The 16,570-nt window shown below is 41.2% G+C and overlaps 1 protein-coding gene across 1 annotated transcript; it reads left to right on the top strand.

Annotated features, from left to right (window-relative positions):
• Window positions 1–13,311: 13,311 nt before the first annotated feature.
• On the top strand, window positions 13,312–15,018 carry LOC147711146 (uncharacterized). Its single transcript, XM_086920114.1, has 2 exons — window positions 13,312–13,732; window positions 14,099–15,018. Exons 1-2 carry the CDS (start codon window positions 13,312–13,314, stop codon window positions 15,016–15,018), a joined length of 1,341 nt encoding a protein of 446 aa, XP_086776240.1.
• The last annotated feature ends 1,552 nt before the right edge of the window (window positions 15,019–16,570 follow it).

Here is a 16,570-nt window from a genome sequence, read left to right as displayed (position 1 = left end):
TTATTTGTAAGCTCCCCTCTGACGTAGGGGGAGACCAAACCGATGGGGAAGCCTTTAAAATAATGTAATAGTTGGCGCGCACAGCGCACTGCGCAGGACCGCACTTTAGTCTTCTTTTTCATAATTTAAAATGGTCCGTGCTTATGGGTGTGGTGGCGCGCAGTTGTTGTCTAGTCTATGTGTCTGTAGGCCGCGGTGCTGCGGTCTTAAGGGTGGGGGCGGGGCTCATGATTAATGCATGCTAATTTTGTCATCCGCATTGTAAAAGTGAGTGTGACTTTAGAAGAAGCCAGAAGAAGGGTGCTGCCGCCGTGGTACTAAAAGAGTACTACTACTAGTCCATGCCTGGGCCTGGTCTAGCTGGCACTGGAGGATGCCATCACCGGGGAGGCATGTGTGTGCAGCTGTCAGTAATAATGGTGACCTGTGGCTATATTTCCACACCACAGTGAAAAAAAGCGCCCACCAAAGAGAAACAGCTATCCATAAGTTCCGGAAAGCAGTGTGGGCTAGAAGAATCCTGCACAACGAGGTAGGGTGGGATTTCTGCAAGGGATAGAGAAGAGGTGTGATTTCAATACACCTGACGTATGGCAAATGTAACTAGTAAAGAGGTGACGATCACCACAGCGAGATCCAACATATGACATCTATCACTTAAGTCAGTATGCTAAAGACGTGGGTCAGGGCAGATCATTACAAGAAAAGAGCTGCTGCTTCATCGAGCAGCAGACAGAGGGTAATGCCAGCTGCTGAGGCCTCCAAAGGCCACAGGGACAACCTGCAAAAAGAATGAAGACACTTCCACCGGATGTTCGGTCAACTATGGCAATCCATACCTTGCTGTGGTTGGTGACTAGAAGTGAGGTGAACTGCAAGCACATTATAAGCACTAATAATTGGTTTTTGGGTGAAATTAGTAGAAAAACAGTATTGATAGGGACATCCTGTTAAGGCCAGTGTCATCTTGTGACCATTTCAGATAAGCAACTCCTCGAACTGTTGGATGTGTGCATGCTTGTGTCTTTGAAGGGCGCTCAGGTATCAAGGATTTATGTGTGTGTACATGGTATGTGAGTGTAAACATGGTCTTTCACTCTGCATGCATGTTGTGGGGATTTGGACATGCTTTACACGTGTACCTTTTTTGCCCTCCTAATTACATACAGTAGTGCTTGGTCGACTCCTGCATGTCCCTGCAGTATAGCTGTTGTTCAAGTCCTGCTTTTGTGAATTGTAATGTAACACTTATATAGTACTCACAACCTTTATGTGGGACAGTAAAGCACTTGGCTTCATCTGTAGCATGCTACTTCATGCAGGCTGAATATTTCTGCAAGTCCTTATTATGGTATTTCTTTCTGTCCGCTTAGGTGTCCATTCTGACATATTTAGGTAAAAAATATGTTCCAGAGCACGTATAGATTGCAAGAAGAGTTGGTTGGAAGATTTGCTGTGATGGACTTTGTTACTATGATCCGATAATGATTATCATTGCGAGATTATTTTAAAAAAAATTGCCTAGTATGTAGCTAGTTTAGACCTGCAGTGATGGACCAAGTCCTCCACTAGCCAGCAATATGTGCAGATCTCTTCATTTATTCAATGACTGCTCTGTTGGTGATGGGTGGTTTGTTGCTGTTGACCGGTACAGTTCTGGGCAACAGACATGACGTAAAGAATGTCATACTTATGTTAGTGTAATGAGCAGTATATTAGTCTGTCTGAACTACAAAACACTGACTGGCCGCTGAATGTTATGGTATTAATATTAGTGCGGGATAGGAAGGCTATATATGAATTGACATCACTACATAATACCCAAACTAGACGGTCAGTCTTTCAAAATTACTTGGACATGTACAGCTGTGAGCTGGTTGGGCTGTTCCATATCTGTGGACCGTAGATTGTACTTGAACTTGTGCTTGTTAATCTGGGTTCAATCCCAGGTTTGTGGGTTGCTATAGTTATCTTGGAATAACCCATCTTTTCACCTTTCATCTGAAGTGCATATGTTGCTCAATGATTCAAATCTTGGCTGGTAACGAGTACCTGAACTTGGTGGCATGTACAAAGAAAGTGGTGTTTCCTGGTGTGCAGTGTCCTATTATGTTTGCATTATTTGAATTTCATTTTAAGCACTATGGTCAGTGAGTGGACAATGCAGAGCGCCTTGAAAATTGCTCTTATTGACATAGCTAGTGGAGTGCTTGTATGACTGGAGTCGTGCATTATGTTGGTGAAGGCAGATAAGGACTTTTTCGGCTGTGTTTTGGATTAGTTGCATTTTGCACTTGATGGAAGTAGGAGTCCCACAGTATAGGCTGTAGGCAAGTTTGGAAATTAAAATTGTAAGGATAGCTTGTAGGTTTTGTTGGTATTCAAGATATACAATAATGTGATGCAGTGTTTTCATTGTGTTGAAGGTGCTCTTCCTGACATTGTTGACATGTGCTATCAAGAATAGTTCAGAATCAATGGTTATACCCAAGTTTCTTACTTCTCTTGATGTCATTGGAGGGGCCCCAAGTTCCTTAGGTCACATAGTGGTAGGATGATATTTTTGCCATTGTACATTAGTCATGATCGATATCTTTTCAGTGTTGAGCTTTAGGTAGTTACTCATCATTCATGCATGTATGGTGCTAAGGCAGTTATCAGGTTCTGCGCTGTAGAGATTGTCTAGGCCATACATTTTAGAATAATCTGAGTAACATCTGCATGTAAATGTAAATGTATTTGAGCTTATATAGCGCACAGCTACCCACAGTGGGTTTCCCGGTGCTTGCTTAGGGAACCCGTCCTGGTATTCCCCTGTGAGATAACCCCGGCAGGGTATCCACAAGGTGAAAGCCAGGCATCCCGCCGCGAGGGGCAGTTGTAATGGGTGAGGTTGAATCTAATCAGGACCAGTTAGATGGTTATGTAGATGTTGAATAACAGAGATGTTAGGATGGAAGCTGAAGTGGACCAAAATTTTGGGTATGAGGTGAAAGATGGTAGATAGGCTACACTTTGTCTGTCTCTGAGCTAAGAGGCAAGCCACTTGAGAGCATTTTCATGCAGATAGTTGTAAAATAGAGTATGCTGCCTTTGGAGCTCATCATCTATCTGTTGTTGTTTTTTTAATGTAATATATGGCTAAAGGTAACTTAGGTCTGGTATACAGTGCATGCACTTCAGATATTTGGAAGGTCTGATGCTAATGAGAGGGTGTATCAGTAGCACATAAAATTACACCACTATTTCTTTCTGCCCAATGGAATCTGCTGGACTATATACAATACCATGTTATCTGGAGATGACCGAATCAGATGCTTTTGGGAGAAGGTTGGGGGCAGAGGAGAGTCAAGAGTCTGCTGTATTAGAAAGTGATGTGAGATGTAAAATGTTAATATTTTTTTATGTTAATACATTTTTTCAAACAGACAAAATCATAGTCTGAAGACTGATCAATACATGCGTTCAGGGGTGTACATCAAATCCTTTCTGTCACTTATGTCACATGGTATGGCTGTGGTCGAGACTTTTTTATTTCATGTAGGGGTGGTTGTCCAACTCTTTTCATATATTACCTTTCCCCATAGAGTTCACAGACCATGACACTGGTATTAGTTAGAGTGCACTGTGCAGATGGTTCATACCTAGACATTCCTAAACACCTCACGAAAGGATACAAAGCAGCAGCACATCGATTAGTAATTCAACAATGGCACTGGGAGGAGTCTCTCTGCACCCCCATTATGGCTGTATTTTTCCAGTTGGGGGGGGCTTTTAACTCACATGCCTATGCACCAATTCTGTAGAACCCGCAAATTGCAGCTCCGTGTTAAGAACCTTTCTGTGAGTGTGTCACATCTGTGAATGGATAGCCTCTCTACTCATCAGTATCTGAGTGCATTTTTCCCAAGGTGATTCAGAATCGTATCTGCTAAGGCCACCCTATTTTCCAATCCCATTGGACCAGTGCCAGAGTGCCAGAATGTCAGTGTTGGAGGTAGATCATTCTTGGTTCAAGCCCCTAATCTTGGAACAGCATGTCCAATCAGAGATCTATAAGATCTAAGGGAACCTTGAGTAAGGCACGGGTCCTCGATCACCTACAAATGTGGCAAATCACTTTGATCCTAAAAACAACCACTTGAGCATGATCCCCTTAACAACTACTAGACAAGGACATTACAGTCTGCATAGTCACCCAATTGTTGTTTCACATCCAATCGAATAACCTCAGAGTAGAGAGAGAGGTTGGAGAGAGAGGGTGGAGAGAGAGTGTAGAGAGAGACAGTGGAGAGAGAGTGAAGAGAGAGAATGGTGGGAGACAGTGGAGAGAGTGGAGAGAGAGTAGAGAGAGAGTGGAGAGAGAAACAGGGGAGAGAGAGCAGAGAGAGAGTGGAGGGAGAGAGAGAGTGGGGAGAGAGTGAGAGCGAGTGGGGAGAGAGTGGAAAGAGGGTGGAGAGAGAGTGGAGAGAGACAGTGAAGAGAGACAGTGGAGAGAGATAGAGTGGAGAGAGAGTAGAGAGAGAGCAGAGAGAGAGAGAGTGGAGAGAGAGTGGAGATAGACAGCAGAGAGAGAGTGGAGAGATTGCGGAGAGACAGTGGAGAGAGTGGAGAGAGAGAGAGAGAGAGTGGGGAGAGACAGTAGAGAGAGAGTGGAGAGAGAGAGTGGAGAGAGAGTGGAGAGAGAGAGTGGAGAGAGAGATAGAGAGTGGCGAGAGTGGAGAGAGAGTGGAGAAAGAGAGTGAAGAGAGTGGAGACAGTGGAGGGAGAGTGGACAGAGACAGTGGAGATATAGTTGACAGAGTTGAGCGAGAGAATGGAGAGAGAGAGGGAGAGTGGAGAGAGAGTAGAGATTGGCTGACTCAGAGACTGAATACTGACTGACCGAGAGACTGACTGGCTGAGAAACTGACTGAGAGAGAGAGAGAGAGACTGACTGACTGAGAGAGAGAGACTGACTGACTGACAGACTGACTGAGGGACTGACTGACTGACTGAGAGAAACTGACTGACTGATAGCGACTGAATGACAGAGAGAGAGAGAGACTGACTGACTGAGAGAGAGAGACTGACTCACTGAGAGAGAGAGAGAGTGAGAGAGAGAGACTGTGATGAAATTGGGGTCACAGTGTGTATGAAGCTATGCAATGCCTCTTAAGATTGCTATTGTCTACTAATATAAATGTATTATCAAAATTTGCTCTTTGTAGTTACATCTGCTTTTGAAATACTGCATTGTCACATTGTCTAATGTTTTAAAACTGAAACGAGAAGGAGCAGTGGATGCACTTTTGTCAAAACTGAACGATGAGTGGGCCCGATGTTGTATATCATGACAGGAGTCTGCATCAGGAAACCCACATACAATTGGGCAAACTTCCCCGGCGTACTGATGGCAGGGACCCTGTAATGAATGAACAACAACATATGATAGCCTGCTGGCAGACTAAGGCCAACTTTTGACTCCACCATCCAGTGTCACTTATAACGATTGGATTAGTTACAGTGGTGTACAATTGCCCTGCATCCCCTGCAGTATGGCGGGTCGCTGGCCTGAGAGCTCTAGACTGGCACGGAGTATGGGATGGGGTACCCCTCCATGTAGTTTGCAGGGGGGCCCCCTCAAGTTTCATTACACCAATGGGCCTCATTTTTATGTGCAGCCTTAAAAACCCACAGTTTAGCAAACATGTGACTACATTTTAATCCACCGATAACAAACTGAGGAAAATTAGAGCTCATGGTGAAATAACATAAATGAATTATTTAGATTAAATATGCTGCTATCAGGATTTTATGGAAACGATTTTAAGAATGTATGTCTTTGATGTCAATTTATTGAAATGTTTGTTATTTAGTGTTTGTACTTTTTATGCATTTGATTTTAAATGCAAAATCAAGTGTTGCTTGTTTGATTGATATAGTAGTGAAACTTATAAATGCGAAAGAAAGTGTTTCATGAAACTCATTATTGCTTTTGAATCTTCCCCAATTATATCTCTGCGCCTTGCCTTCTTCTTTTCTTATTTTGTTTCTAAATAAACAGGCATTGTTAACCACAGAGCGTCGTGTAGCAGTGATGTGAAGTAGCCTTGATCATGAAAATGTGATTCTAATTGCATTCCTTGGTTAGTGAAAGGGGGTTTCCATAGTTTCACAAAAAAACATAGTCTGATGTTCAATGAAGAAAATTCGCACTGCAGGATAGACTGATAATACTTCTTTATAATTTTTTCTAAAATGTAGACACAGCAGGATAGATTGATAATATCGCTCATATACTTTCTCTCAAATGTATCCTAAAATAATTGATGAACAATTGTCATTTGCGATAGAAAATACATCACCCTGTTTTGAACAGTATCAATATGACCTAGAATTTCTGCGTAGGAATATGTGTTATGCTTGATGTGCTTTGTTTTGTTTGGAAAATGCCTTCAAACTGGATCATCTTTCATATATCTCCAAACTCTGTCACCACAAGGTCAGGAGACTCAGAGAAGGCAGAAGACCTTTGATCTGCACTTTTCAGAGTCCAGTGGTCCTAAAGCAATTTTATTTATATTTGTTTTATTTTAAAGAAAGGCTGTTGTCTTTACAAATAATGAAACAGCGTTCATGCTTATATGGCCACAGCACTAAAGTGCACATGTAAGTAACTGGGTCATAAGATTAGGGGCAAAGGGCCACATGTATCAACCAATTTTGCGTTTGCAAATGGGACAATTCGCAGAATCGGCTCATTTCTGAAGGCAAAAAAGAGTGTTTACATGTATCAAACCCTTTTTTGCAATTCAGTAACCTGTTACCATATCTCAAAATGGGTTTGCAATTCGGTATTTGGAAGGGGAATGTTTGAGGCGTCCCAAACAGCGAATCGCAGTTGTATGTGTGAATGTTTTGTGACCGTGGATGCGGTCACAAAACAGTAGCAATATACCACCAACTTCAAGTTAGTGGTTACGCATTCGCAAGTGTGAAGCTTTGAGAACGGTTGTAAAAACATTTTTTAAGAGCAGACAGTGGTCCCATGGATCACTGACTGCTCTTAAAAATGAAAAGAAAACTTTAAATTTTTTTTTCAGCGCAACCCGTTTACCTTTTTGGAAAATGGGCTGCATTTAAAAAACAATTGCTTTATTTAAAAGCAATAACAGACATGGTGGTCTGCTGACCCCAGCAGGCCACCATTCCTGTGAAATTTGCCATTCCTAAGGGGTTGCAAATTGCGATCTACCTCATTATTATTAATGAGTTAGGTCGATTTGGACCCCTTAGGAATCAGTAAATGAGACTCTATGAGTTCATGCAATGTTAATAGTGACTACCTAATTACGATTAGCAGAAAATCGCACTTGGTAATTCCTATTAAACATGTTGATGTGGCCCTAGGTGCCCACCTCAAGTAATAATCCTAATCCTTGTCAGGCTGAACCACTAAAGTCTCAAAACAACCCTGAGCTCAACCAGCAGATATTGCTCAGAGCAGGCAGGCAGGACATAAAGGCAATGTGTAAAGTATTTATGCAGTACTAAAACAGTAATAACATTGAAATTCAAAACAAGTACTAAAATTGATTAGTACAATAGAGTAAAGTTTTATAATGAAAATGAGACTAAAATTATAAAAATCCAACCAGTAAACCGGAGATATGAATTCTGAAAGTTTGCAGTAGAAGTATCGCAAAGAAGCACAAAGTTCCAATGATAATCAATGGTTGGGATGGAATAGGACCTATGTGCAATTTGCAACTGACCACTTTGGAGCACACATTGGGTACACTAACCAGATTTGTCCTGATCATAGATTTTACCTTCTCACTTTAGTCTTTCAAATCCCAATTCTTCACAGCAGTACACTTCTAGGGGAGACACTTAGAGACATACTCGGTTTAAGGCAGAGGCCATCAGGATGTCCAACCCAGGTCCAGTTGCCAGTGGTCAGCTGGGTACCTGCATGAAAAGACCTCTTATATCTTGTTGTTTCACTGTAGTTTTAACAGGCAGTTAGCCTTGTGACCGCTAGAGTCTACATTAGTGACCTGCGTATAGGAGTGAAAGCAGGCCCAGTTTTCCAGATTTCTTCTCAGGTTGCAGAGAGCAGGTTCCGTCATCTTATGATCTTCATCAGGTCCAGGAGTGTTCTGAAGTGAGTGCCTGGATATGCCACATTCTTGCATGTCATGAGCTAGTGGGTGGGAATGACCACTAGGGATGCCCTAATCCAATGGCTACATGATTTTAAACACAAGTGCTCCCACTTGATCGGTTTGTGTGATATTGGGGTTGCCACATTATATTCTTGTTCTCTCCATGCTGTCTGTTCCCTCATATTCCATAACATTGAAAGTGCCTAGAACAAAATCGTTTTCCATTGTAAATGCTAGCCAAGTGAATTTGTATATTTAGTGCCAAGATCTAGACTTAACACTTGAAAAGCTTACTGCAGCCATAACCTTCAGTTGTGTGTCTACAATACAAAACAGAAACACACAGGTACAATTTTATGACAGGCCCTTAAAGGTGCCACCGTCAATTTATCGTGACACCTTTGAGCTGCCTATGAAACCTTTTCAAGAGTTGCCACTTTTGGTTGCTTTTTTTGAGCAACTAAAAATATCAGGTATTTTTTCTGGGATTGGATGTTGTTAAGCATAATTTGTTTCTTTAGATCTGCTATGAAATGTTGTAGGTAAGTGATGCATAATTCTCTGCTTTCTATGGAATGTTTCTGCCTTTTCATGAAACATCAATACGTTTAGCCTCACCTCTTGATACCTACCAGAAGTTTGGCATCCAAGTTTAGCACAATTGTTTTTCTTATTAAAGGAAAAATCTGCTGCACCTCTACAGGAAAGAATTTGCTTGCAACAAAATATTGAAAGAACCACAGGTAAGTTTTGTTTGGGGCAATTACAATACTGGATATGATAACAGCATGTCACAGATAGTCTGGTTTACGAATAGTCAGTTGAAAAGGTAGGAATTTGCTCAAGCAGGGCTAATTATATGACTGAAGAAAGTTCAACCTGTTCAGAAATTCAAAAGAAATGTCAAAAATGCTAGGAAAATCATATATTTGCTATCAGGGAGTTGGCAAAAAAACAAAAGGTAATTGGAGGAATTCTTCTAATAAAGCTAACCACAAACAATTGCATGGGGAAGCATTAAGACCCATTGTTCTTTTTCCCACCATGTCACCTCAGATTAGACCCAGCTATATGCAAATCAGTCTTGGACCTGCTCCAATCCCATGACCCATGATTGTGTCCCATGCTCACTGTGCCACTGGAACCAAGCTACACCCAACTGAAGAGGCTTATTCAGGCATAATATTGGTCTTTGTTGCCTGTGTTCCAGTTCGAGCTGGACTGTTCCTCTTGGAGCCGGAGCAAAACAGATTTCAATGTAGCTAGGTCTAATCTGATGTGGCATGGTGGGCAAAGAATAATGGGTTGGAATGCTGCCCGAGAAGTGTACGGGGTCCTGGTAAAGTAGATGATTAGGTGGAAAAATTCTAAATCCAGGCCCCTTTAAGTCTCTCCACCAACCGAATACTTTTGGTGTCTTCACTCATTCCAGCTTTTACCGTTTTGACATAGACACTTTTTGGAGCACAGATTCCTCCAGTGGGCAAGGCTGAAGGCTGTAGCTAAAGAGGACTCCACGAGGCAGGTTTGTCCTGGTCCTCCAGAGTTCTTTGCAGACAAAAGGGTTTTAGGCCCAGGATTTTCAGGATGTTAGGCGGAGAACAACTAGACATAGCCCTGGGTTCCAGGACCTCAGGAACAGAATTTGGGGATTAAGGCTCATTCCAGCAGAAGCAGCCAGTAGGATCCTGGGCAGGTTCAATTGCAACTGTTCAGCTGCGCTTTTCAGGAAAAAAGATCCTTGCTACCTATTGTGTCCCAATAGCTTAACAGCAGGCCAGCCAACTGATCGTTGGAGTCCACTTATATTTTCTTGGGTACAAGTGGGAGCAGGTCCTGCCCATAAGGTCTCCGCCCAGGTCTCAAACTGCAGATGCAGTCCTTCATCTGTTCTTCCACAGGTCCAAATCGTTTTGAAGAGGGTACCCTGGGGTGCCACATTTATGCCTGGTACTACCTTGTGAGTTATGACTCCTGGAAAAATGTTCACAGGAGTAACTCTGCCCACTTCTGCAGCAGTTCTTGTGTGCCTTAGTGCAAATGATTCCACAGTGCATCTCTCCACCTAAATCCAAGATGGTGAAATCCTTTTTGCCATGCTGCAGAGTCTGTATGCCTACCCTTGATGTATGCCAGAGAAATGTGCAATTCCTCCTATGTGGTCATTTCAAATAAGATCTGGAGGCATCTCCCTCCTATCTGGGAATGGAGCCTGTCTGACTGTAGTTAAAAAGAAAGGCACCTGCCTAGGTGTCAGCAAACATTTGCCTGTGATTGGGGAGGTCTCTTTGAAAATCAAGTACTTGGTCACTGCCCAAATGGTCATCCTACAAGAGGAACAGTGACAGTACTTCACTTCTAGGTCGTTGTTTTTGCTTTGAAAGCAGTTTTAACAACTCATTCAGGCCTTAAAAAAAGTAAGTGTTCAAATCTAAGCAACAGATTCCATTCAACATTGCAAATAAATGAAACAAAAACCATTAGGAGTCAGGGCAATACAAAAAAGATAAATCTAAAAATAAATTGCAGATAATGAACACTTGCTTGACAGAAGGACTCAAACTGCGATTCTATTTCTTTGGTAAGTGTTCTGCACCAACTATTATTGTAAATGATCTCATTTTCGAAGTATGCTCATTTATAGCTTGTTTCTCCCTTTTACTTGCAGTTCTTTCAGTGCTTAAGCTGCTGAGCATGATGTGGGACGCTTGAAGTGATTCACTAAAAAATGCTCCCATCTCCAAATTGGTCCATAAATTGTAAATCATTTTTCCTTCAGGAAAATGTTTAACACTCTCAGCCCTCAGAATTTTTGTATGCTCGACTAAGCCATGTTTCTAGTTCAAAAGATGTTCTGTCTTCCATACAAGAATATACTTGTAGTTAAGGATGTACTTGACATTTTTTATGTGCAAAAAGAGCAAACATCTTTGTCTAGAATTAACGTATGACAACGACGTCTGCCCTAGAGCAAACATCAATAAACACTATGATAACTGAACAGTTCTCCTGTGTGTGTACATTCCTGACAGGCAAAAATCCACCAGCTGTCATATTCTGCAGCTTTTTCCTCATTCACAGAGCCTTGATTTCTTACATTTTACCTTTACGTGAGCACTTTCTAATTGAAGGGTTTGGAGACAACAACTCTAATGCTACCAAACAAATAATCGCTGTCTCATTGTATCGAGGAATCCCCTTCCTCTTCTTAGCATCCCATATGTTTCTATATAGTGCGGTATTTGCATGGAAGTGGATGTGAAGTTGGAGCCATGTTGTTTTGGCCAGGCACTAAAAATATTTTTGATTTTCTGAAACAAACATCTAGCATGAGAGTTTGTCTAATAAATCAAAATAAAATAAATGGCCATAACTGCAAGATGTCCTCCAATGCATGAGAGTCACTTTTCTTTTTCCTTGTTAGTGACAGGCAATATTTCTCTGATGGCCCTAGACAGGAAGAATATATTTTCAAAGGAGCATCTTATATTAGATAGGCATTCCATTGTTCATTGACTGACAACCTATGGGAACCGCCAATGGCCAAAAGTCTGATGGAAACATGCCACTTCCCCCATCACTAGATTAGGTGGTCAGACAGTACATTTTCAGAGTGCTGTGGATGTATAGCAGGGCTCTCAGTCCACTAAACTCTAAGTTAGGCCCTAAGCCTGAATGTTGTACTTAAGAATGTGGTAAAGCGACAGATTCTTTACAGCAGTGAAGGACCTTTAGAAACTCCAAAAATCATCTCTCTCCTGCTTGGAGTTCTTGGGTTCAAAACCAAAAACTGCAGTAGTAGTTTGATGACAACATATCTGACTTTGAAAGTGGTCCAAAGTGATAAACACGTAGGTAACCAAATGTAGTGTACCTTTTGACAAATGTGTGACTACAAAGGACACCACCTCCTTTTTGACCAGGACAGTCTAGAGAGTCTATTTAACATTAGATCTGGAAACAGGAATGAATCACCTGGGATTAAAGGTAGACTGCACCTTTAATAGTTTTCATTCAAGTGACTGTTAGAATCCACAGATATTTTTAAAGGAATCCACAAGCCCTTAAGAATATCCCAAACTGTTTTGGCTATCAGCATTGGGCAAAAACATGATGGCAGAAGAGAAATGGGTTTGAGCCATTGCCCACATTACACCAGTTCAACATTGTTTTTAGAGAAACCTGGTGTCCCTTTGAATATAGGAAATTACCTGGGAACACCAAGGCATTTTTAATAAACTTGGATCCCATCTTTGTCCTGTTAGTCTAATTCAAGAACTCCCTCCTTCTACTTAAGTCATCATGGAGGTTGAGTCCCCTCTGGCAGAATCTACCTACCAAGGTTGAGAGAGGATGAGTATGATGAAGCATGACACTATTATGTGTGTCAGGTTTCCGCTACCATAAAGGATGACTTTCCTTGTAAGCACAGCAGAATTCCCCAAAACTTTGGTTTGCTTGAATTGTTAGACAAGAAGATAGAGTTTTTGTTTCTCTTTTGCGTTCATTGATGGTACAGTACCCATTTATTTGATATAAAGGACCATTGCCAGGTTTGTCCAACGAAAGAAAGTGAGAACCAAAAAGGTTAACAAAGTACCAAGGTAAAACATTGAGTGGGGAAGCCCTCAGGATTTTCCTGGGCGCTGTTTAACCAAAAACTTTGACTTTTTTTTTTGTATTTTTGCCTCAAAACGTTTAGAATTCTTATTTCTATCACACTTAATTCATCATAAATCATTCTGTACCTTTTTCAATGCTAGGACTTCAGCCGAGTTTACTTACAGAACAATGGCCCACATGCATCAATGTTTGAAATTGCGATTTCTTATTTGCGATTTTTAAGGAATCACAAATAAGGAATCGCAATTGGCTATTCATGATTATTTTCGCATTTTTTTTGCGATTTGCTAAAAATCGCATTTTTTTGCAAATCGCACTAAAAATGCGAATTATTAATTGAGAATTCGCATTTTGCGAATTCGCAAATTGCGAAAAACACCACATGATGAATTGCATCAATCTGATTACCAGGACGCCAGTAAGGCAATCACAGGCACCTGGGAACTGGTTTGACTGTAGCTCTGGCAGTTGGACTTTGAGGCTGCTTTGAGAGGTTGCTGCTGCAGTCTGTGTGCTTCACTTTTGAGGAGAAATTGAGATGGAAAATCAAGAAGAAGAGGGGCCCTCAAGAAAAAGGAAAATAAAGTTTTCAGAGAAGGAACTTGAAATCCTTATTGAAGAGGTGACTGACAGGCATTATCAACTTTTTGGCAAGTTATCACATAAGGTGCCTGATGCTGTGAAAAGAAATATTTGGCTTAACATACAAACCAAGGTGAATGCTGTTGGTGTTGCCCACCGTGAAATCAGCAACTTACAAAAAAGGTGGTACGACTTGCGTAGTCGCGCAAAGGAGAAGATTGCGTCAAGAGTGAAATCTGCAAATAAAACAGGAGGTGGTCCCCCCAAAGACATACCCACAACCCCTTTGGAAGACCTTGTGGAAGGGACACTTTTGACTGAGGCAGTTGTGGGTGTCATGAACATAGACACGTCTGATCTCATTACCCCTTCTGAAGGTAAGTCCTAATATAAGATGTTAGAAAAATAAAGTTAATGAAACAATTGTGGCCTTTGCCAAAGTGAACATAGGGAAAGCTTGTGTTTCAAAACACCATTTACTCATTACATTACATTATCTGAAGTTGACTGCTCCAGAGTAGCAATCTATTCATGCTTAAAGCAATGCATCTTGGGAAATGTAGTTTTTATCATTAAGTAGTAGGTTAAAAGTCCTATTTGTAACTTTGACTGAGACACAGAGTAAATTGAATGTAAATGAAATCATGTCAAGGAATCAAGTAGTCAGAATGTAACTTTGTCTTTAATTTCACATTTACAAAGCAATTTCTAAAGTAAAAATATCTTTGCACTTTTTCAAACAGAATTGCTTCAAGAATTAATTGAGCAAGATTTGCGGGATTTCAGTACTCTAGAAATCCATGTAAATGAAGAGGGTAACAATCCAAGTACTTCCACTGCTAATCTGCCAGTGAATGAAAGGCAAAGAGTAAGCCAGTTACTACAAACTGATTCAGAGGAGGGTAACAGTCAAAGTAATCCAGTGACAAGACCTGAACCAACACCAACAGTCAGTAATGCAAGGCCTAGTAGGCGAAGGAGGCAAAGTCAATTTTCTAGACGGCGTTCAAGAACATCAAACTTGGCCACATTTGAAGAGGGATCCAGCACTGGCAGTGTTGTTGAGGACAAAATATTGAAGATACAGCGCCTGCAAGGCAAAGATGTTAGAATTATTAAAGGCAAAATAGCACATATGTCTAAACAACTTGGTGGCATTCACAGCACTATGAATAGGATGGTTGAGGCTTTGAAAAATGGCCATGAGGCAACTGCTGAGAAACTTGACAGGATTGCTAAGTCATTAGAATCAATGTGCACTGTAATGAAAATGCAACATAAGGAAAGTTTGAATAGGCACCTGAGGCTAATGACCAGCTTACATGGTCAGAACAGACAGTTGTCACGTATTTCTAATTGTGCAGCAAAAATGTGCAAACAAAATGTTGTCATGCAGGAAAAATTAAATGATGTTTTTGTTGAAATTTCAAGGGGAATGATGAGAGGGAATGAATTAGTACATGCTTCAAACAGTAGTGACCCACCAGGGATTATCTTTTCTAATTTTAACAGTGTTGTGGGTCCTCAAAGTGTAGACCCACCTGAGTGTGCCATTGCTGGGACAAGACGTAGCAATAGAAATCTGAAAGAAGGGTGCCTAATGGTTTTTGAGAAAGATAAAAATGCTGGGAAGGCTTTAGGTGTGCGCGGGCGTAAAAAGTAACATGATATCAATGTTTTTCCCATGCATGACTATTTGCAGAATGTTGTATTTACCAGAAATTTCATATTTACAAGAGTTTCTTCATTTCAAACATGTCATTATTTGATTTACAAAATTGCAGTAAAAGCTAATTTGAAAGCACATCATCTTATGTTTGATTAAAGACATTTACATTATTATGGCAAAAACACAAATAAAGCCTTGTACCTTTCTCAAAAATAATTCTGTGTAATTTCAGCTCTTCTTCTCCTTCCTTCTGCTGCATCTGGTCCATGTTGTCTGGCTGGGGGTTGCTGTGGTTGATTGTCATTTGGCGGTAAGACATCTTCTTCTTCCAAATGTATGCCTCTCTCTGTTGCCATGTTGTGTAGCATTGCGCATACAGCAACTATTTTACAGCAAATTTTGGGATTATACTGCAAAGTTCCACCAGTGTTATGCAGTATGCGGAACCTTGATTTTAAAACTCCAAAGGTTCTCTCAATGACATTGCGAGTTGATTTGTGAGCTTGATTGAAATGTTGCTCCTTTCTAGTTTCTGGGTTGAGGTATGGAGTCAAAATGTAAGACCTGACACCATAGGCACTGTCACCTTTCAAAAAACATAGATATATAAATGACATTACTAAAGCAGTGAAAGTGTATGAATTTTACTAATTGAATAAACATTGATTCTCCATATTTACCTAGCAAATACCCATCTCCAAACTGTCCAGCAAGAAGTATTGCATGTATTGCGCTGTGCTTAAAGATGTATGAATCATGGGCACTGCCAGGGTAACTAGCCACTATGTCAGTAATAATGGTCTTTGAGTTACATATCACTTGAATATTAAGTGAGTGGAAACATTTCCTATTACGGAATATATACTCATTTTCTGAGGGCGGACAAATAGGTACATGTGTCCCATCCACACAGCCTATTACATGTGGGAATTGTGCCATATTATAAAAATCTACTTTAGTTTTCAACAAATCCTGTTGAGAAGTAGGAAACTTTATGTAATTCCTTATTCTATGCAACATAGCATCCAAAAAAGCATTAAATAATCTAGAAAGAGAGCTCTGGGAGACACCGCCAGCAATGGCTACTACTCCCTGAAAAGAACCAGACGCTAGAAGGTGTAGAGAACACAGGACTTGTACACGAGTAGGTATTGCTTTTGTCCTGCGAGTCTCCCTTTGCAAAATAGGGTCTAAATGTAAGTGTACTTATATAGCGCAACCTGTCACCCAAAGGGCATCCTGGCGCTTGCTTAGGGAACCAGTCCTGGTATTCCCCTGTGAGAGGCCCCGGCAGGGTATCCACAAGGTGAAAGCCAGCCATCCCACCGCAAGGGGCCGTTATGCAGATTAAGCAAGCTATTGCCCAGAGTCGCAGAGCGTGAACCCGTGAGTCGAGAAGGCACCGGAGCGAGAATTATCGAGACCATGGAATTTTTAGCCCAAGACCCGCCGAGGCGGGGAATTGAACCCTGGTCCAGGGCCGATCTCAGCTTCCGGGTCTGCCGCCTCTAACCCCTGAGGCACACTTTTTTATCATTAATTAAAT

The sequence above is a fragment of the Lissotriton vulgaris genome, chromosome 5 (assembly GCF_964263255.1).
Source record: "Lissotriton vulgaris chromosome 5, aLisVul1.2, whole genome shotgun sequence".
Lineage (NCBI taxonomy): Eukaryota > Metazoa > Chordata > Amphibia > Caudata > Salamandridae > Lissotriton > Lissotriton vulgaris.
Note: the sequence above shows the minus strand (reverse complement) of the source record. Positions and strands in the feature narration are given on the sequence as shown.